The 22,507-nt window shown below is 57.6% G+C and overlaps 1 protein-coding gene across 1 annotated transcript in view; it reads left to right on the top strand.

Moving 5' to 3' along the window:
* The window catches only part of Nrxn2 (neurexin 2), a 95,452-nt gene that overhangs the window by 15,780 nt on the left and 57,165 nt on the right, over window positions 1-22,507 (top strand). Inside the window, 3 exon segments of the mRNA XM_048360230.1 lie at window positions 3,817-3,846; window positions 6,408-6,479; window positions 11,271-11,572. Coding sequence (XP_048216187.1) covers window positions 3,817-3,846; window positions 6,408-6,479; window positions 11,271-11,572 — 404 coding nt within the window.

The raw sequence follows: 22,507 nt of genomic DNA, 5'->3' as shown, positions 1-22,507 counted from the left end.
GAGCCCCACAGTCACAGGAAGGGGTAGAGGGGAGCCCCACGGCCGCAGGGAGGGGCAGAGGGGAGCCCCACGGTCACAGGGAGGGGCAGAGGGGAGCCCCACGGCCGCAGGGAAAGCCAGTGCTCTTGGTTTGCGTGGTGGTGGAACCCCCCATTTTTCCTGAGGTGTCAATGGCTTGTCTTGTGTCTCCCCTGGGTGTGTCCTCTTCTTGGGGTTCCTTAGGTCTCTTGCTCCCAGCAGGCAGTTGTGTATGTAGGTGTGTGCGCGGGTGTGCACACGCACATGTTCATGCCTGTGCTGATCTGGGTGCTCTGATGTGGCTCGGGGTGCCACGCACATCTGTGGCTCTACACCTGTGTGCACATAGCATGGCTTTGTATCTGCGTGTGTGTGTTGCACACTCACGTCGTGTCTTCTGTGGTGTGCCTCTTGTCTGTGTGCCTTTGGGGGCTGCTGAGCCTTCATGTGTCCACATCTGTGTTTGCATCTCTGTGTGTCGGTGTTTACTCTGTGTGTGTGTGTGTGTGTGTGTGTGTAAGAGAAAGAGAGACTCTGTGTCTGGCTGGACGCAGCCTTCTGAGGGCTGGAGATAAGATTTAGTGCTGATGTGACTTTTACTTGCTCTTGATGTCATGTCTCCTTGGAACAAAGAAGATGTGGAGGGAGGAAGAGAGAGAGAGAGAGGACGAGGGGGGAGCAGAGAGGTTGGGGAGGAAGGAAAGGAGCAGAGAGCAGGGAGAGGGGGAAAGGGCTAAGTGAAGAGGTGGGGCCAGAAGGCCTGGCGTGGGAGAGGCAGCCGGGAAAAGCACAGGGGCGGTGAGGCTCGGTCAAGAGAGGAGAAGGCAGGAGGGGGGCCGAGGACGGTCTGGGTGGGGGACAGGGAAAGGAGTAGTAGGCAGGGACAAGTAGGGAAGCCAGGCTTTGGGGACAATGGGCGTGAGACCTTCTGGATGACACCTACCACTTCTTGGGGTGTCCTGGTGATGGGGTTTAGACGGGGTGCTGCTCGTCCACGGCCGGGCAGGGTGTGTTTGGAAGGGTGTGTGTGTGTGTGTGTGTGTTCGTGTGTGTGTTCGGGACTGTGACCCCTCTGTTGGTCTCTGTGCCATGTCTGTGTGCCTGCATATACGTGTCCGAATCTTGGCCCTTAGCCGTCTTTCTCCTTCCCATGGTCTTCCCTCTGGGGCCGGATGGGAGAATCAGGGGTAGGGCTGGAAGTGGGGAAGGGGGCTTGGTGGGGGCTTCCCAGGATGCCCTCCTTCCTGGCACTGCAGCCCCCCCTCAGATCTCCGAGGTCCGTCCCCCCCGTGCCGGGGACACTGGGTTACTGTGCCCGAGGCCTAGTTTCTGTGGGAACCCAGGCGTCCTACTTGGCAGCCCTGCGGGCCCAGCGCCGCCCCCCCCCCCCCCCCCCCGTCTCCAGACAGAGTGCCCCGGGAAGGACCCTTGGCGGGGCCACCCATCACTGCCGGCCTCCTGGGCAGCGGGAGGAGGGGCCCACGTCACAGGTGGATGTGGTGGAGAGCACCCCATTGGGGCTGGGACCCAGGGAGGGGCGCAGACTGTAGATGGGGTAGGGAGACGGGCTTTGGGGAGGGGGCCCTCTGCCAGCTGGGGCCGAGCCAGGGGTAGACAGGAAGGGAACTGGCCTCCCCTCACCAAGATGGCTGGCGCTGTCACGCCTGAGGGAGCTGAGCAGCTGGTTGCCGTGGCGACAGAGGCAGAGTGCGGCATGCTAATGAGGCCGGCGGGGAGCTGGGCAGTGGAGGGGTCTTCGAGGGGAGAGATGCCATCCCGTCCCCCCCCCCCACAACCGTAGTCACACCGGAGGGGGGACAGCCGGTGGGTTTGAGGGCCCTCGGGCTGGGGCAGCAGAAACCTGGGTTTCCAAGCTGTTGCTCCCAGGGCAGGGCTGCTGCGGACAGGCAGAGTTGGGGTGGGGGGCGGGAAGGGCCGGGGCCCCACCTGGGTTTCGGGTGTTGTTAGAAGGTGCCCGTAGGATCTGGGGAGTCAGTGGGTTGGGGGGGGGGGAGGGAGGACATTCAAAGCAAGGAGTAGGAAGGTAGTCCAGAGGCTGGCGGCCCCACCTGTGCTGGGCAACCTGTGTCCCTCCCAGGAGCTCCCTGTCCCGAGGCGGCCCCTCCCCCTCCCCCTCCTCCTCCTCCTCCCCCAGACCTATATATAGGTGGGGAATCATGAACACCACCCCAGAGAGAGAAGAGGCGCCCTGACCCCGGGCAGCTGCGCCCGCCCTTCCCGGTTCCTTGCTGCCTCTCCTCTTGGCTCCCGGGCATCATCCTGGCCCTCGCCAGGCCCCAGAGACACTTGTTGGTCTTCAGCCTTGCTTCCGTTCCGGCCCCAGTCCTCCATCCCCCGGGCCCGCGTCTCATCACCTGGGTGGCCAGGATGGGTTCCCGGGGCAACCGTGGCAGGGCAGGGCAGGGCCGGGCTGCTCCCTCCTGTCCGGACCCCGCTGCTGGGAGGCAGGGTGGGCTGGCCGCTCATCTCCGGGGAGGGCCCTGGGGGCTCAGCCTCTCTGGGGACGGGGACTGTGGCCCGGTGGGCCGGGCTCTCCCTGACACTCAGGCCTGGGAGGAAGGTTTCAGGTGAGGGCCGTCAGGGCGTGCCCACGGGGCGGAGGCCATCCTGGAGGGCAAGCCAAGCAGATTGTGCTCTCAAGTCTTGTTTCCCACTTTCCAAACTGAGCTTTCGGATCCTCTCAGAGAGGTCCTGGCCAGAGAAAAGGGATCCGCAGGGCACGTTGGGATGGAGAGCAGGGCCTCCCGCCCGTCTCTGGACCTTGCTGTCTGTGACCTCTGCCCTTGCCCGGCCAGACTTCCTTGGGAAGAATCCATGACTCAATTTTGCTCCAGACTTTTCCTCGACTCACCGTCTCCCTCTTTGCTTCCCCCGCTCCCCCGCCACCACCACCACCGCACCCCGACTGTCCTCAGGAGCCACGGTTTCCTCTTATAGCCTAGGGGTGCAGGGGTGCAGGGTCCCTGCTGGCCACATGGAGAGGCGTAGGAAGGGGCAACTGGGAAGATAAAGACTCGCGTGTGAGTCTCCCTTTAGGCCCCGGTTCCTGGTGCTCACTCCCCACTTTTCCCCGGGGAAAGGGGTGGGGGTGGGGGTGGGGAGGATGGGGGGGTAAGTGGGATTGGAGGCCCCTTTGCCCACTCAATTCCATGCTAACAGGACACTCTCTCTCTCTCCAGGTGGCTTTGATTTTTTTTTTTTTGTGTCGTGTTTTATTTTCTCCTCCATCTGAATTGTTTTTCTCGTTGACCGTTTTTTTTTTTTTTTCTCTCCGCCTCCCCGGAAGAAAAAAAAAAAAAAAAAGAAAAAAAGAAAAAGGAAAAAGCAACCTCTTCCCAGACTCATGCTTCTCCTCCTTTTCCTTTTTTTTTTTTTTCCCGGCAAGAAGAAAAAAAAAGAAACCAAAATTTCCTCTCCCCCTTTGCAGCGACTCCCTGCCCGTCTTCCTGTGGTCCCCCCACACACCCCTTTTTCTCTCTCTCTCTCTCTCTCTCTCTCTCTCTGTTCCCCTCTACTCTCTCTGTTTCCGCATCGGGCCCCTCCCCTCAGCTTTTAGGCTGGGGGCTCTCCCCCCCGATGTCTGTCACAAGTTAAAAAGGGCTTTTAAATTGTGGCAGCAAAAGCTTTTTATTTTATATTTTTTTTCCCCCTTCCTTCTCTCTGGCTGATTTTGATGACTCGTGTTTTCTTTGTTTCTTTCCCTTTTCCTTTCTTTTTTTTTCTTCTTCTTCTTTTTTTTTTTTTTCTTTCTTCCTTTCTCTCCTTTCCCTTTCCAAGGTCCGGCTCACCTGACGTTAAACAGCGAAGGTATGGTTTGAAGTTTTGGTTTGGTTTGGATTGGATTGGATTGCTCCCAGCCTGCACCTGGATTTTCTGTTCTTTTTCCTCCCCAGTCCCTCCTCCACCTGTCCGGCCTCCTTCCTCCCTCCCCGCCCTCCTTCCTCTGCCATTCCGTTATGTTTCGGTGGGTGCCGGGCGGGGGGCGGGGGTGGGTTCCTGTCTGTGCGCTCCCTCTCCCCCCTCCTGGACTTGCTCCATCCACCCTCATCTCACCTTGGTTTCTGACATCGAGAGATGTTTGAACTCCTGCCGCGTCTCCCGTCATCTTTTTGCGTTTTCCTGGTGGTGTGTTTATTTCACTTGTTTTCTTTCTCATGGTGGTGTTTTGTGTCCTTCCACTCATTCTGACCATTCTCTCCTTTCTATGAAACCAAGTTAAAAAAAAAAAAAAGAGAAGGAAGGGCCTGGGGCTGGAGAAAGGGTTTCAGGCAGCCGCATCACACCTCCCCCACCGATCTCGGCAGGCTCTGTCCCCAGAATGGAGCGAAGAGGGGAAAAGGGGGGGGATTGGGGGTGTAGGACTTCTGCCTCTCCACAGTGTTCCACCATGTGTGTTCACCCCCCCCTTTTTTTAAAAATCAGTACTGGAGGTTTTGAACTCAGGACCTTGTGTTTGCTTGGCTTTGCTTGCTTGGCTGGCCACGCCCCAACCCTGCATTTTGCTGTTTGTTTTAGAATATGATTTCTATTTTATTTATCCTTAAAAGTGTAGACCTGGATTTTGATTGGAATCCAAGCCCAGTTTCTCTTATTTATGATTCTGTACGAAGGGCCAGGAAGGAATTCCTGCACACTCCTGACACTTGGTGCCTCTCAGGTTGGAATAAGCAGCCCTCACCTAAATAGGAAAAAGGTGTTTCTCCAAAGGCCCCTTCTGCTTGACTCAGAATATGATGAAACAGGTTTTTCCTTGTGTGTGTGTGTGTGTGTGTGTGTGTGTGTGTGTGAATATTGGAGCTTGCACTCAGGGCCTTTTCTTCTTGCTTGGCTTTTGCCCCTCAAAGATGGCACTCTACTACTTGAGTCATGCCTCTACTTCCAGCCTTATGCTGGCTCGTTGGAGATGAGAGTTTCTTGGATTTGTCTATGGAGGCTGGCTTTACGCTATGATCCTCAGACCTCTACCTCGTGAGTAGCTAGGATGACAGGTGTGAGCCACCAGGGCCCAGCTCACTTTGGATCTGACAGATGACAATGCTGAAGACCAGAGAGAAGTGACTTGCTAGTGATTCCCCGGTCCTAATAGATGGCGCGATTAGGACTAGTCATTTCGTCTGAGCCTTCCTTTGGCCAAGTCCTTACACCACCTTTCTAAGCTCCGGGGCTTTGGCTCAGTGGTAGAGTGTTTGCCTAGCATGCATGATGCCGACCTCAATTCTCAGCACTGAGGGGCACTGAGAGCCCCCCCCCTAGTGTTCAGCAAGCCCAGAGGCAGAACCCGGGGGTCCCGCCCTCCCCACCCTCCCTGCCCTCCATCTCAATGGTCTTCCTGACCCTCTGTGGAGGGGCCATCCCACCCAGGCACCGGCTGGGGTCCCTGACAGGACCGAGGCTGGGCTTCAGGGAGAGTCTGAAATTTGGGATGGGATTAGATCTGGGGATGTAAGGGCCTGGGACTCTTTGCAGAGATGTGAAACGGTGCTGAGGAATGCAGGGAAGGAGGAAGACCCAAGTAGCTCAGTCGCCATGGACATCCATGATGACCCCTAATCCTAACCCTAACCCTCAGGGGTTCCTCTAGTGCTGGTTCTGGGCATCTGGGATTGGAGTTAGAGTAAGAGCCCACACAGGAGGCCCCCCCCCTACCCCCCACCCCCACCCCCGCTCACCACCCCTGAGTCCCTCTTGCCCGAAAGCTCTCCTGTGGCTGGGCCAGAAGATGCTGGCCCGGGAGTCATGTTCCCTGACAGGGAGAGCGAGGCTCAAACCAGGCTAGGGCGTGGACAGGGTAACTTGCTCCCGTGGGGCCTGGAGCGGGGTCCTGGGTGACGACAGACAAGGCGGGGTAAGGCTTTCCCACGTCCCTGGGGAGCTCCAGGCAGCCGGGGTCTCTGTTGGCGGGGGGCACAGTGGAGGCAGAGAGCCCCGCAGTCAGGGACTGGAGCCGTGATAGGCCAGGCGCAGCGCAGAAGAGGGGGCCGCCGCTGGGCGCATCAAGGTGGCTTGTGAACAAGCCGGCGAATGTGGGTCCTGACCCAGCGGGGCGGGGGGGGGGGGGGGTGTGTGAGCAAAGCGAGAGAGCACGTGGGAGGTGGGAGGGTGGGCGTGGCAGCCCAGGGTCTCCGGGGGCCCTTCTGCTCCTCCACCATCTCCCCCAACTGTGGGCAGAAGGAGGAGGTTGGTGGTGCTGGATCTGATGGGGTCCGTGGGGTCCCGAAGGCGAGTGAGTCCCCGGGGCGCCCCTCCCTCCCTGCGCCCCTGCCTGCGAGCAGCACCTTTGCCCCGAGAGGGCCCTCCCTCACCTCACGGCTGGGGTGGGACCGGCTGGGAAGCCCCCCGTGCCTGACTCCCCAATTCTGCTTCTCCAGTAGGGTCCTTACTGTTCTCCGAGGGGGGGGCCGGGAGAGGAGGAGCCGGCGAGGTGCACCAGCCAACCAAAGGTCAGTGATCCCAACGCTCCCCAGAGGGCCCCGCCCTTCCCCCCCGCCGCGGCCTCACCCCGCACTTGCACCATTTTGGGGGGGGGGAGCGGAGTGGACTCAGGCGCCTCACATCCCCTTGTGACCCCCCCCCACTCCAATGCCACTCCCAGGCTACTATTTCCCGCCCTAGTGTGAAGCGCCACACCCGCCATTTCTTTCCCGAAGCCCTTCTGTCCCCACGCCGCGCTTCCGGCCCACAGACGTCCTCCTTGGCCGCGGTCAGGCGCGTCCCCGGCCAGCGTGTGTTTCCGGGGAGAGCGAGCGGGCAGCGGGGAGCCCCCCATCTCGCCATCGCACTCCGGAAGGCTGCTGGCGCGCTCCCCAGGGCGTCCGCGGCCCACGGGCAGCTGTGCCCGCTCTTGGTGCTGGGGAAGCGTTGCGTTCTCCTTTCCCAGACGGGGAGACCGAGGCTGTGTCTCACAGCTCCCGGATTTCAGTTGCCTTTCCCACACCCAAGGCTGCCTTTCTTGGCAGACTCTCTTTGTGAAGACGTTCACAGGCCAGTTTGAGAACCCCTGGACGCCGCGGCTGGAGCCCCGCCTCCACCTTCAGCCCGTGTTCTTAGGCCTGCCCGGTGCCCCTGCCCCTGCCCCTGCCCCTGCCCCTGCCCCCCTCCACCTCCTCTCCTTGCTGTCTCTTCTAGTCAGCGCGCGGAAGCGCAGCCTGGCTGTCCACACTGGCACCCCCCGAGCTCCCCCCGCCAGCCTGGGCACATCCCGGAGCCCCCTTTGTCTACACCTCCATCAGGGTCAGTCACACCGCATCCTGTCCCTTTACCACTTTGGGGGTTTTTAGTCGTATCTCCCAGTGCTCTGCACGGCTCCTGGCACATACGTAGGTGTGAGCTCAGCACCTTTAAGTGAGTGCGTCGTCTCTGAGCTAGGAGGGTCACTGGCCTTCAGCGCATAAGTACACCGAACTGGGGTCCATGCACACTGTGTGCAGGATGCAGACTTCGTTCGGAGGATTTAATTTAATCATTGAAGGAGAGGTGAGAAGGGAGAGGGGAAGAGAGAGAGAGAGAGAGAGAGAGGCTGATATCAGAGGATTGCAGTTCAAAGCCAGCCTGTGCAGGAAAGCTCCTTAGCCTCTTTATCTCCAGTAAACTACCCCCTACTCCGTACCCCAAAGCCAGAGGTGGAGCTCTGGCTCAAGTCGTAGAGCACTAGCCTCGAGCAAAAGAAGCTCAGGACTGGCACACCCCCCTCCCGCCCCAAAGAAAAAGAGTGACACCCCGGTGAAGGGTAGTTTATTTGAGGGCTAGCTTACAGTTGGAAGCTGCCCCTTTCTGCTCTTTCTGGAGACCCAAAGCGGCCCGTGGGGTGGGCTGATGAGGGCGAGACGCTGCTTCCAGAGGAGGAGGTGGGGTTTCGAGCTGCGGCGGTGTCTTGGCCGAGGTCACAGGACGGCTGGTGGAGCCAGCCCCAGCGCCCAGGTCTTCTTCCTCACCCCACGCTTCCTCCCCGGGGAGCAGGACAAGATGTTACTAGGCAGTCAGTGCCAAATGCACAGAACAGACAGCTGTAGTGCTTTTCAAAGGCAAGGAGGGGCGGAGGGGGCTGGAGACCTTCCCAGAAGAGAGGCCTTTGAACGGGGCCTGCAAAGGAGGCAGCTGCGGTGTCCCCTTCCTTTCACGGCCCTCGGAAACCCCGGGACCAGAACAACCCATCTCTGGTTCACATTCAGCTTCCCTGGGAACACTTGTAGGGCTTCAGGGACAGCCCCGATCGAGAGACAAACAAGTTCTCGGCTATTACTTTTCCTGCACCGGGCGGGCGCTCTGAGGACGCGATCGCTCAGGGGCTGCTGGGAGTTGTAGTTTCTGGCCTGGGCCGTGCAGGAGACGGGGCGGAGCGCCCCCTGGCGCTGCGCGGTGTGTGCATCCCCGAGGTGGTTTGTGCCCGGCCGAGCTCGGGCCACCATCCCGCTCCTTGACCCCCCCCCCCCCCAATAGCAACCCGTCACCAGACCCTTGAAGGTCCGCCCTTTTCTCCCCTCGACGTCTTCTCGTTCTCCTTTCTCCTCTCTCCGCGTTCACCTCTCTTTTTCAAAGGCTTCTAGGCTGCTCCGCGTCCCTTCCCGCCTCTGGCGTTCCCTACCTGTGTTCTCGCGGCCAAGGGCACGGGCCGCGGTGCGACCGGCATTGCCTCCTCTCCTGAGAGACTGAGGCGGAGCCGCCTGGCAGGCGTGGTCCAGCCCCAAGCCAACCTCTCTCCTTTCTCACTGGCTTCTTTTGTTCCGTCTCAATCACTTTCTCCCCCCCCCACCCCCCCGCCCCCCGTGTGGCTGCCTTATTCATCCCTTCCGTCTGACTCTGTAATGATATTTCCTTTGACTGTAGGAGAGGTCTGGGGAGGTGGAGGCGAAGCCTGGCTTCTGGGTGGGACTAGCGGAACGGGTGGCAAACCCAAGGTCAAACGCATTCCCTTTTCTGGTCCTTGAGCCCCCCTGGCTCTGCCAGTGTCTGAGCAGGCCTGGTTGCTATGGAAACAGTAAGGCCCTAGAAAGCCTGGGCTTTCTTTCCCTAGAGGTCCCTGTCCCCTTTCCTTGCTGGCCCTTTTCCCGTCCCCCTTACCTGTCCCCCCTGGGCTTTCTCCTTTCTCCTCATAGCTTCGCATGACCTCCCCGTCCCTCACAGCCCAGGGCCGCTCTGTTTTCCTCAATTCTGTCCGTGGTCCATCCTTCTCTGACTGTGCCTTGCTCCTCTCTCCCTCACCCGCTCCCCCCTTCTCCTTGTCGGCTAGATTCCTCACCTTTACCTCAGGTCCCCTAAGTAGGCAGAGGGAGAGCGAGGGATGCAGATTGTCCTGATGTGGCCCAAGGCGCCCGCCCCCCCCCCCCAGCTCATTGCCCTGTGGCCTCAGGACACCGGGCCTTGCCAGCTGCAGCCAGGGCTGTGCCAAGGGCTGGGGCAGCAGCTGGTGCCTTGGCATCCGGAGGCAGCGAGGGCAGAATCCGCGGGCAGCCTGCCCAGATGGGGAGAGGCGGGCTGTGTGCACCGAGGAAGGCTCTGCAGAATCTGCACCCAGAGACACCCCGCCCCCCCCTCGTCCACATGTGGCATGGCTGCTGAGCCCCGCTCCCCACAAGGGTGGGGGCAAGTGCCCCCTGGTGGCTGGGTGTCTCAGGGCCTTGGAAGCAGCTCCTGGTAGCTCCAGCGCTCGGCTGCTCGGTCTCTGCGTGGAGACCCTCATCACCCAGCCCTGTTTCGTCTGTGTCCGCCTGGGGAGATGGGTAGGACCGGCTGTCCAGGTCCCTACCTTCCGTCATGGAGACAGGAGCCAGTGCCCGAGGCCGCTCTTGCTCTCTCTCCCCTCTCCTGGTGCCCTAGTGTGTGAAGCTGCTCCCCACCCTAACTTTGTGCCGCCAGAGTCACCCTCCTCCCACTTGTCACCCACAAGTGGAACTTTTAGCAAATGCTAGTAGTTGTTGCTTCTGCTTAAAAAGCGTCAGTGGGGGCTGGGGATATAGCCTAGTGGCAAGAGTGCCTGCCTCGGATACACGAGGCCCTAGGTTCGATTCCCCAGCACCACATATACAGAAAACGGCCAGAAGTGGCGCTGTGGCTCAAGTGGCAGAGTGCTAGCCTTGAGCGGGAAGAAGCCAGGGACAGTGCTCAGGCCCTGAGTCCAAGGCCCAGGACTGGCCAAAAAAAAAAAAAAAAAAAAAAGAACTCCTGGGCTGGGGATATAGCCTAGTGGCAAGAGTGCCTGCCTCAGATACACGAGGCCCTAGGTTCGATTCCCCAGCACCACATATACAGAAAACGGCCAGAAGCTGCGCTGTGGCTCAAGTGGCAGAGTGCTAGCCTTGAGCGGGAAGAAGCCAGGGACAGTGCTCAGGCCCTGAGTCCAAGGCCCAGGACTGGCCAAAAAAAAAAAAAAAAAAAAAAAAAAAAAAAAAAAGCGTCAGTGGAAGGAAGGGATCTTAGGCTGGGCGCGCGTGCGTGTGCACATACACTCACTCAAGAGCCAGGCCTACCCTCGCGGTGTTCACTTGGCCTCCCACCTGTTACACATGGGTTTCTACAGGCTAGAGTAGCAAGCCGGGGGTGGAGGGGAGCGCTGGCACGGTATCTCCCCACGCGAGCTCCTGTCCCTGCCGCCGGCCTCGCCTTCCTGGGCGGCCTGTCCCCGCCCTTCCCACCCCGCTGCTTCCCTGGGCCTCATCCGCCCAGCGCTACACAACAGGCCTGCCGGCCTCAGCCAAGATGGTGAAGCCCGAGCCTGTCCTCAGCCACCGAGTACAGCTGCCACCAGAGAATAGGTAGAAGTGGGGGGCGGGGAGCTGGGTGGACTGAATGTAGGAGACCCCCCCCAACCCTAGGGAGGAGCTCACAGGGAGAAGCCAGGCAGCCTCTTGTCTCTCCCTTCCGTGCTTTCGTCAAGGGGAGACCGAAGGGGAGGGCGGGTCTGCGGGGAGGGGAGGGGGGGGGATGCGAGGTCCATCCATCCACTTTGCCTGGCCCCGTGGCAGCTTAATTGTCAGCTGTCAGTGTGAAAGCCACTTAGCAGCCTCCTGCTTGGGAAATGGACCTGGGGGACGCTGACTTTTGACTGCAGGCAGCAGGATCCTGAGAGATGGGCTGGCCGGCGGCGGCGGCGGCGGGGAGGGAAGAGGGTCGGGGCTGGGCTGGGGCTGCGGGACTCCTGGGACCGGCGCTCGGGCTGCTGGAAGCGGGAAGGGAGGCGCAGGCGTGCCCTGTTCTACTCAGCCTTCTCCCATTTCCCCCCAAACCACGGCCTCCAGGCAAGGAGGAGTTTGTGGCCACCTTCAAAGGCAACGAGTTCTTCTGCTACGACCTGTCACACAACCCGATCCAGAGCAGCACCGACGAGATCACCCTGGCCTTCCGCACCCTGCAGCGCAACGGGCTGATGCTGCACACGGGCAAGTCGGCCGACTACGTCAACCTCTCCCTCAAGTCCGGCGCCGTCTGGCTGGTCATCAACCTGGGCTCAGGGGCCTTCGAGGCCCTCGTGGAGCCCGTCAACGGCAAGTTCAACGACAACGCCTGGCACGACGTCCGGGTCACCCGAAACCTGCGCCAGGTAGGGGGGGCAGGAAGGTCGGGGGTCGGCCGCAGGGGGGCGGGGGGCGGAGCCCAGGTGGCTCGAGGCGTGGCTCTGGGGAACGGGACTTGGGGGAGGGCGGGGGGCGGGGGGCGGTTCTCTGAAAGGTGGCCACCGCTTCGGAGACCTCAGCACCCTGGAAACTGAGCCAGGAGGAGCTGCCTCAGTGGGGGAGCACCAGGAAATCTGGGGTTCAAAGGCCTCGGGTGATGGGAGGAGGGGACCGGAGCCTGGAGGGAGGGCCCGGAATGCTGAGAGATGAAGAAGCTCAGGCCTGGGAGAGCGGGGAGAGGTTAGCGGGTCGGGTAAGCTCAGGCAGGGCAGCAAGGCCGAGGGGGGGGCGCCTGTGGCAGGATGGCTCCGCCCTCAGCTGGGGCTCTTGCAGGGCAGAGGCGTGAGGAGCGGGGAGGGGGGGCGCAGGCAGCAGGTCAGGGAGGGAGCCTGGCCATGCTGTTCCTCTAGGCAGTACTCGCCCTTCCAGGGAGCCAGGCTGTCCCCGCCCTCCACGCTCGCCTTCTGCCCCTGGTTCTGAGGCCCGCTTTGCAGTTGCTCCTCGGAGCCCCTTCAGAGCCACTGCAACACTTCCCCCCCACCCCCAGCCACCCCCCCCCCCGGCGTCCAGTCCCACGCTCTCCCTGCTTAGGAGAGGCCCCTCATCTTTCACAAGGTCCCCAAGGGCTTTGGCTGGCCAGACCTAGTTTGACAGGAGTCCCTCAGATTCCCAAGCAGGAGAAGGGTCCCGGCCGGTCTCCCGGGTCTCCCCCCTTCCTTCAGCTGCTTCTCCGGCGGCGGCGGCCATGCTCTCCAGCACCATCTCCCTCCGGGGCGGTCCTGCCCCTGCTCCTGCTCATTCTCTTCCCCGGGCTTTCTGGTGCCACTTGGGGTGGCTCGCCTGCCCTCTCTTCTCTTCCTCACCTGGGTCATCGTGGTCCTCCGGAAAGGCCCCCCCTCCTCCCCTCCCCTGTGCTTGGCTCACGCTTCCGGTGATGATCCAGTGGGGATTCCTCCTCGCCGAGTGGAGTGGCCCGGCCGCCCCGCGGTGACAATGCGGTGACTAATCCCGCCGCTCTCCCCCCCCCCCACCCCGCTGCTGCGTGTCGCAGTTCATCTCCTACGGAGGCCCCCCTTCTCAGTGGGCACGGGGCCGGACAGGCCTGGTGGGGCCGCTCTTCCTCGACCCAACACCTGCCCCCTCAGGTCCCATCCCCCCAGCGCTGAGGGGTGCCCCGCCAACTGTGGGACGTGGTATTTTTAGAGGGAGCAGGAACACTGCCTTTGGTGCCTCTTGTTTGCATGCTTCATCTTGTTGTTGCTGTTGTTCCAGTACTGGGGCTTGAACCCAGGACTGAGCCGTGGGCACTGTGTCTCAATGTTTTGCTCAAGACGAGGGTTCTACCACTTGAGCCACGCACAGCACAGCTCCACTCTCAGCTTTTTTGGTAGTTAATTGGAGATGAGGATCTCATGGGCTTTTTTTTTTTTTTTTTTTTTGGCCTGGGCTGGCTTTGAACCACAATCCTCAGAGCTCAGTCTCCTGAGTACCTAGGATTATACATGTGAGCCACTAGTGTCTGTCATGCTCCCTCCTTTTTTTTTTTTTTGCCCAGTCGTGGGGCTTTGAACTCAGGGCCCGGGCTCTGTCCCTGGGCTTCTTTTTGCTTAAGGCCAGCACTCTACCTCTTGTACCATGTCATGGTGTCATTTCTGGCTCCCCCCCCCCTTTCCCTGTTTATCTGGTATTGAGGAATTGAATCCAGGGCTTCATGTGTGCTAGGCAAGCACTCTACCACTAAGCCACATTCCTAGCCCTCTTTTTTTTTTTTGCCAGTCCTGGGGCTTGAACTCAGGGCCTGAGCACTGTCCCTGGCTTCTTTTTGCTCAAGGCTAGCACTCTGCCACTTGAGCCACAGCGCCACTTCTGGATTTTTTTTTTTCTGTATATGTGGTTCTGGGGAATCGAACCCAGGACTTCAAGTATATGAGGCAAGCACTCTACCAGTAGGCCATATTCTTAGTCCCATCCACTTCTGGCTTTTTAGTCGTTCATTGGAGATAAAACTCTCATGGACTTTCTTGCCCTGACTGGCTTTCGATTGTGATCCTCAGATATCGGCCTCCTGAGTGGTTAGGATTACAGATGTGAGTGACCAGTGCCATATATATGTGGTGCTGGGGAATCCAACCCAGGGCTTCATGTATATGAGGCAAGCACTCTTGCCACTAGGCCATATCCCCAGCCCCCCCCCCCTTTTTTTTAAGTAGGAGGAGAAAGCAGTTTTAATTTCTTTTTTTTGCCAGTCCTAGGCCTTGGACTCAGAGCCTGAGCACTGTCCCTGGCTTCTTTTTGCTCAAGGCTAGCACTCTGCCACTTGAGCCACAGCGCCACTTCTGGCCATTTTCTATATATGTGGTGCTGGGGAATTGAACCCAAGGCTTCATGTGTGTGAGGCAAGCGCTCTTGCCACTAGGCCACATTCCCAGCCCCATTGCCCTCCCTCTTTTTAAGAGCTTTTGCTACCATTCAGTTCTGCGCCTGGCAACACACTGCGATCCCACCGTCCCCATCCATGCATCATTTAGCCGGCAACTACGGCACCTCATGCTGGGCACGGAAGGGAGAAGGACATGGTGCCTGCCCTCCCAGGGCTGGGGCTCTCGAGGAGACAGGACAGGATCAGTAAAGGGAACAGCGCCGGGCACTAGTGGCTCACACTTGTAATCCTAGCTACTCGGGAGGCTGAGATCTGAGGATCGAGGTTCAAAGCCAGCCCAGGCAGGAAAAGTCTGTGACACTCATCTCCAATTGATCACCAGAAAACCGGAAGTGGCTCTGTGGCTCAAAGAGCTAGAGCGCTAGCCTTGAGCAAAAAAAAGCTCAGGGACAGCGCCCAGGCCTTGAGTTCAAGCCCCACAACTGAAAAGCAAACAGACCAAGGCTGTGCCAGGGCCTTGTGGGCAGCAGAAGAGATACCTTAGAGCAGGGAGAGATCTGTGCCAGGTGGAAATGCCACCCAGCGCAGGACGCGCGGCTGGAGCATGCTGAGTGTGGACAGAGACTCGCGACGGCCCCTTCCTGAGCTTTACAGCATCATGGATTCACGCCGAGAGTGGTTAGAAATTCCATCTCCCTAGATTGTGCTACAGGATGGCTCAGAGGACAGGCAAGCCACACCAACCCCAAAGAAAGGCCTCTGGAGCGTGGAGAGTATCTGCTTAAAGATCGAGAGCCCTTTCTAAGAAGGGGCTCCGGGGACTTCTTTCGTTCTTGATTCTAGTCTGCGTCTGTGAGTGAGAGGTGTGGGTAGCTCACCGCCAGGGCCAGGCTCTGGGGTCCTTGCCCTCACTCTAGGTCCACACGGCCACAGGGCGCCCTCGCCAGGCCCCTCACCTGCCTGGCAGTCAGTCCCTGGGTCCTCTTCCTACAGCACTCTTAATCACTCAGCCACACTGGACACACTGGCCAGAAGTGGGAGACACTCGAGCAGTGCTAGCTTCTGGCATCGTGTAGGTAGAGGGCGGGATTCTGCCCCATCACACAGTCCACACACCACGAGACAGCCCCATCGACAAGGAGTCAGTTGACCCCAAAAGTCGTAGGGCTCCTAGAGAGAACTTTGTCCATGCAAGTTTGCACAGTGTCCAGACCGTGTTCTGGGATTGGAAAACTCCTCTGTCATCCAAGGGTATTGTGGGACAGCTGTTTTTTGTTGTTGTTTGGGGTTTTTCATTTCTTTTCTTTTTTTTGTGTGTGTCAGTCCTGGGCCTTGTTTTTTTTGCCAGTCCTGGGGCTTGGACTCAAGACCTGAGCACTGTCCCTGGCTTCTTTTTGCTCAAGGCTAGCACTCTGCCACTTGAGCCACAGCGCCACCTGTGGCCGTTTTCTGTATATGTGGTGCTGGGGAATTGAACCCAGGGCTTCATGTATTTGAGGCAAGCACTCTTGCCACTAGGCCATATTCCCAGCCCAGTCCTGGGCCTTGAACTCAGGGCCCAAACACTGTCCCTGGCTTCTTTTTGCTCAAGGCTAGCACTCTGCCACTTGAGCCACAGCACCACTTCTGGCCATTTTCTGTATATGTGGTGCTAAGGAATTGAACCCAGGGCTTCATGTATACGAGGCGAGCACTCTACCACTAGGCCATATTCCCAGCCCTGGGACGGCTGTTTTTCATTGGCTAGGACTAGGGGTTAATGTAAAAAAAAAATGACATCAGGGATGGGGGCATAGCTTGGCGGTAGCATGCCCAAGGTCCCGAGTTTAATCCCCGTTGTCTGCCCCTAGCTTTACGAGGTCGATGGGCAGGGTCTGAGAACACTGGCTGCCACACACTTTCCCCTGGAGAGAAGGTCTTCTGGGAGAGCCTGCCCCGGAACCAGCAGCTAAAGATCTCCTTTCCTTTTGCTTTTGCAACTATGGAAATGGGTCAGAGGCCAGTTCCAAAGCCAGGAAGGAGGCTGGATTTCCTCTCTCCTACCCTTGGATTAAACTACTCTTGGAATCATCTTGATAGACCGAGGCAGTTAGGACCCAAAGAGGCCTGACTGAAACAGCCTCTCCCTCCTCTCTTCCTCCCCTTTCATACTGCACTCCCGAAGCCACTGTAACAGGCAGTTCTCTTGGGGGATCTGGGTGAGATGATTACCTCTGAGAATTTCTTGAGGCCTATTTTTAACCCTGGGCCCAATCTCCTCCCCTTCCCAGTGCGCCTCCCAACTGTCTCCTGCCACCACAGAAGCAGAATGGGCAAACCCATTTTATCATTAGCCAGGACCCAACCTGGAAGTCAAGGCGGCGGCCAAAGCTCACACGGTGCCTTCCCTAGCTCACCTCCAACGGTGCACTCCCCAGATGGCATCCCTTACCGATGGGACCCCCGAGAATCCGGTCCCCAAGGATGGCAATCTCCAGGATGGGTTCGGTTAGGGATGGAGTCCTGGAAGCAGGCAGTCCCCAGGGGGTGCAGTGCCTTCATGATGGAGCCCATCTGGCCTCAAGGATTCCTCTTCTCTGCCATGGCACACAACCCATCGTGAGGCCCAACTCTGCTGCTCTTCACACCGGTCTACACAGGCTTTCCCAGCGCTTCTCTGACTTCCTCACCTCTCCTACGCACAACCCCCCTTCACCCTCCCTTCTGCCAGATGCATGAGGGGGCACCGAAGGGCGACTGCTGCCGTGGCCATTAGCTGCGGGTCTTTCCCCCAGTCCTGCAGGCCCGGCCTGCACGCCGTCCTCCTTACGAAGCCCTTCCCAACCCATCCCCAGCTCGCTTCCTTCTGTGCTGTGCTCTTCCAGCCCTCGGAAATTTGTATTCTAGGCCTCTCGTCACACGCTGCCTGTGTGTCAATATTTGTGCTCATTCTTATCTCTGTTTCTAGGTGGTAGGCAAATTGAGGGCTTAATACCAGCAACCATTTTTTAAAATTATCTTTAAGTAGTTTTACAAAAGGGTTTCAATTCAACATGTCAGTGCATGAGTACCATGCATCTTGATCAGTGTCGCCCTTCCTCGTCCTTCCCCATCTCCCCCGTTTCCTCCCTCCCCTCAAGCTGTGTAGCTCAATTTTTACATCATGTACATCGAATAGTGACTGCATTTGTTCACCCTTTCTCCCTCCATTTCTGTGCTCCCTAACAACACGTTTGCCCTCCCTCTTGATAAGCAGTTGATTAGTCCAGAGGCGTTCCACCACTGGACTCCTCCCCTAAGCGCACCATCATCCTTCAGCCAGCCCATCTGTGTGCATGCGCGCACCGGCACTGAGTACAGTAGATGGAGCCTCCACATAGGAGAGGAAAAGATGCATCATTTGTCCCTCTGAGCCTGACTTCCTTTACTTGGCATACTTTTTCTCTAGGTCCATCCATTTCCCTGCAGTTGACATAATATTATTCCTACTAATAGATGAGTAAAATTCCTTCGTATCTCTGTGTAGCCCATTGTCTTGATGGATGGGTATGGTGTTGTCCACAGCCCCTTGGCCATGGTAAGCTCACTTGATGTGGTGAGTGGCTTCTCTCTTCTGCGACCACGATGGCCTTGTCACTCATCAGACATTGACGTTCTTCTGCTCCTGGCCCCTACAAGTAGATAGGCCCGTATTGCTCATTTGCTGGTCTAAAACTTACTTCCAGGAGCCCGGCCTGTGGAAAGGCTTGGGCTGCTGTGTCTCCCCTGCCCCCTGGGTGTCTCGGGTCACCAGGAAGCTCCATTCTCGTATTTGACCACAGTTGTCCCCGAAGCATTAGTTACCACCATGGACAGGCTCGGCTCCTTACTCTCTAGGTCTAGAGGGGCCCTATCTCATCCATTCCAGCCCTGCTATTTTGGGGGGAGCCTAATCTCCTGACCAGTTTGTGGAAGGCCTAGGCTTTGAACTCATGTCTCCACTCTCGGTCTGGTTTACATTTAATTTTTGATTGCTCATGCTGGAACTTTCTGTCAGGTGCCATTGGTTCAAGCTTGTGGTTGTAGCTACTCAGGAAGCTGAGATCTGAAGATTCAGGTTCTATGTCGGGGGGAGCATACAAATCTGGGAGACTCTTAACTTCCAATAAACTAGGAAAAAAAAAAAAAGCCAGACGTATAGGTATGGTTCAGGTGCTAGAGTGCCACCCTGAGTAAAAAAAAACTACAGAGAGTGAGAGGCACTGAGTTCCAGCCTCAGTACTGCCACAGACAAACCAAAGCTGAAACTGCACGACCAATTCTAATGTAAAAGAAATAATACTTGGGCTTTTTCCTTTATTGCCCCTCCCCCTCCTCCTCTTGCTCAACTGGTGTAGTGATGTCAGACAACTTCTTTTGGGCAACAATTGATTTAGGTGCCCAAAGCTAATCGTTCCGCATTCTGACTAGATGGCCTCTTCACCTCCTGGCAGTCCTGCTAGCCGGCAGAGCTAATCTCAGCACACAATACCCCTCATCCCTCTGCTCGAACACCGCACCTGCAATTAGAGCCTTCTCTTGCTGTGTAAACTGCTTCCGCATCGCTAATAATTAATATTGGTTATTCAGCACGTCTTCTAGCCGCTAATATTGAATTCTGTTATTTTTTAATTATATGAGGCCCTTATTAATTGCCTTACTAAATTAGCTCTGTGCCCATGGTGATAAAAACTCCGTAACTGATGGCTCTGTCCCTAGAACACTACCCCTTCTCCCAATCAGAGTCCCGGACTTCCAGCAAATGTATCCCTCCCTCTCTGCTACTTCTAAGTAAAGCTGCCTCAGTGCCTTTGGCCTCCCCTCTCCAAAGTCTAGGGTAGTTTTGAAGGCGGAAGGGTGCTGCTGTCCTTGGCAGAGGGGAGAGAAAATGAACTTAGTAGTGTGTGGAACTGAGAATTGAGAGGCCAGGGTAGAAGACAGGGCTCATAGTTCAGAGAAGAGTAAGGGATTTCAGAGGTAGGTGTTCTTCGTGAGTTCAAGGAGAGTGAATTTCTGGCACTGGCCTTTCAGGGGTGCTGCTGGGGTACTTCATCCAGGATGGGGGGATGGTTGTACAAGGTTGGGAATGTGTAACTGAACAACCCAGAGGACTCTGGGAGGTGTGGGCTCAGGACACCCAGGGTGGGCGGCAGGAGGACCCAGCGGTGGGTGGGGGAGGGGAGGGGGGTGCGATGATTAGATGCGCTGTGAACATGAACCCTCTGCCAGCCCTCCTTCTTCCTGTTGTGATGGACACTCACTCTCTCCTCCGCTCTCAAAGAGAAGCAAAGACTAAGAACACAGGAGAGTGAGAGAGAGGAGCTGCCCTTCTCCTCTCCCCTAGTGACTCCCCAAGCTAGATGCCTCCCCTCGGCCCCCAGGAAAAGCAGATGCCCGTGCCCCTTCCCGGTGGGTCTACTTGCTCGGCCTCCAATCGAAAGCAAAGCGCGCCCCTGGAGAGGGGCGTTGCCCACTTGTCTCCCAGCCTGACAGCCAGCTGGCCCGTCACCAACCAGTTAACCCATTAACCCAACACGGCCACCGGTCAGCCACTTGGCCACCACCGCCTCACTCCTTAGCCAGTTCTCCGGAAAGCCATCTGGTTGACCAGTCAGCCAGCAGAGCCATCCGTCCATCCCCCCCCCAAGGCAGCCGCCCACCCCGACTCACACCCTCGTTCTCCTCCCTCCCCTCCCCCCTCAACTCCTAACATTTCTCCACTGACAGGACCTACTAATACTGCATAACTGGGTCTGCTTCTTAACCCTCACCTTCCCTCTCCCACCTTCCGTTGGAAAACCCCGTTACTGACTCTGTGTGTGTTACTAACACGCTTATAACCCAGGGGACCCGGGGACGGGCAGGGACAGGCGGGGACAGGTATGAGTGCATAAACCAAACTAACCTTTCTGTTTCATCTGCGGAATGTCGGCCATCTTTGAGTCTTTGCTTTCTTGGTCCAGTTCTTTTGTTGTTGTTTTTTTTTTTCTTTCCTTTTTTTCCCCCCTCTACTAACCAAGGTCTCTAACTGTTCCCCTTCTCTGCAGAATGGGGTTCTTGGGGGGGAGGGAAGGGAGTGAAGAGTGGGGTGGGGGGGGGAAGGAATTCAGAGAAGGGATGGGAAAGGGATTGAGAGAAGAAGGGATTTAATTTGTGTGTGTGTTTTATTTCTCCCTCTCATTATAATTTAGTTTTTCTTTTAAATACTGCTGCTGAACCGAGGTGGGAGGGTCCGCACAAACAGCCAAATATATATGGATATATATTTTTCCTCCTTCCTTGAGTTTCACAGTTGGTCATTTTATTTTTCTTTTCTTTTCGTTCTGTTCTTTTGTTGTCGTCTTTGTTGTTGTCGTTTTTTTTTTTTTGACACCCCTTCCCCTCCCCCATCTCCGGTGAAGCACGCAGGGATTGGACACGCTATGGTAAACAAACTGCATTATCTGGTAGATATCACTCTAATTGTCTTACCGTTTGGTTTGCCGTGGGTTTTTTTAACTGTTCGATTATCCCACTTTTGTTTCCTCTTCTTGTTTGGTTTTGGTTGTTTTGCTCTTCCAATTTTTATTTTATTTTTTGCATCCTGGACAACCTAGCTTTTTGATTCTCTTTAATTTTCTTCTTTCCCTTTTTGTTCTTCTTCCTTTTTTTGATCCAAACTCAAATCCAAAAGACAAATGGAAGTGACGGGATCTGGCCTGGTCTCGCCATGCCCTCCCGGCCTGAGGGGCCAGGGGAGGCCAGCCCCAGGGCCAATCAAGACGCTTATTTCTATCGCTATCTTTGGTTCTTTTTTTTTTTTTTCTCCCCTTTCCCTATTTCTTTTTTTGTTCCCCCCCCCCCCTCTTGGTTTGATTTCTTTCTTGGTCTCCTGAAAATCCATGGAAAACGCCATCCCATGACATGCTACGCTGTGCTCACTGTCAGCTCCGGACGGGGCTCCTCAAGCTGCGGGGCCGGGGCCGGGGCGCCACCCCCATGGTGGACAGCCGGGCGGGCTCCACGCAGGGGCGTGGGGGATGGCTTTCGGAGAGCTGGCGCTGAAGCGGCCTGGGACCAGTCCCTCCCTCCTTCAGTTCACCAGTTCATACCAGTTTGGGTGGGCTGCCCCATGCTGGCTACAGGGGGAAAGGTGACACCCCGCCCCCCTTCTCAGCCTTGAGGATTTCCAGTTCTGTCTCCCCTACATTTTGCATGGCATGAATGGTCTTTTCTCCCAACCAGGGATAGTGTCCGGTTCCCCCCAGCTCCGCTGCTCTGACTAACACTGTGTTTCACACTGTCTTCCCGCCCCTTGAGCCCCTTCCCCGGCCTCCCCTCCTGTCCCCTGCCTCTCCTGCATGGCCTCTGCCGGGCAGGGCCTCCTTCCCTGTGGAGAGCGGCCGGAGGAGCGCCCCGGCCCGCGGGCAGGGTGGAGCGGGCAGCCTTGTCTGTCCCTGTCCTTGCCAAGCTTCCGTGTTTGGGTTGGGCTCGGTCGCTGCTGCGAATGCTGGTGTGGGTGTCGGTGGAAAGGCAGCTGGTGTGTGTTGGCATGTGGGTGTGACTGTGTGTAAATGTTGGTGTGACTTTTAGGGGTGTGAGTGGGAAGCCATGCTGTGTGTTTGGGGAGACTGCTGGTGTTTCTCTGGGTATAAGCGCTAGTGTCAACTGAGGCAGTGGGGGGGGGGGCTGTAGCCCTGGCTGGTTTTGGGGGGGGCGGGCTGAGGAATCCGTATGGAGGTCGGCTGTGGAGGCAGCCTTGATGGGCAGGGACTTGGCTGGGGGGGGCTGGGGGGTTGGGGGGGGGCCTGTGCCCGCAGGCTCTGTGCAGAGCCATCCCCTGGGATTCCCTCCCATCTGCCCAGTTCCGGCACTGCAGCAGCCGCCGGTTACTCATCGCCTATTAATAATGCAGGGTGATTGAACGCCAGGCGGGGACCCTGCGCGGACGCGTGTGCCCCCCCCCCCCCCCCGCCCCGGGAGGTGGGAGCTGCTGGGGCGGTTGCCTGGCCTAGCCAGCCTCCAGATCTGCCTGTCTGCCTGCGGTATCAGAGTTGCACTCCCCCCCCCCAGGCCTCGTGTCTAAGGCCAGGTCTGATCTTTCTGATGCTTCCACAGGTGTAGGTAGGCTTTCTTTCTTTTTTTCTGTGCTGGTCCTGGGGCTTGAACTCAGGGCCTGAACACAGTCCATGAGGTTTGTTTTTTTTCACTCAAGGCTGGCACTCTTATCACGCTAGCCACACCTCCACTTCTGATTTTGTTGTTGTTGGTGGTGGTTCATTGGAGATAGGAGTCTCATGGACTTCCCTGCCTGGGCTGTTTGAACCACGGTCCTCAGATCTCAGCCTCTGGAGTATCTGGGATTACAGGCATGAGCCACTGACACATGACACATAGCCGTGTCTGTTTTCTTGCATTTATACAAACTGGTGCCCAAGGCCAATGCCACCCCAACCCTCCCCAGACTAAGACCTGCTGTGTGGCTACTGCCGCACACAGAGGTGTG

This window comes from Perognathus longimembris, chromosome 13 (assembly GCF_023159225.1).
Source record: "Perognathus longimembris pacificus isolate PPM17 chromosome 13, ASM2315922v1, whole genome shotgun sequence".
Taxonomy (NCBI): domain Eukaryota; kingdom Metazoa; phylum Chordata; class Mammalia; order Rodentia; family Heteromyidae; genus Perognathus; species Perognathus longimembris.
Note: the sequence above shows the minus strand (reverse complement) of the source record. Positions and strands in the feature narration are given on the sequence as shown.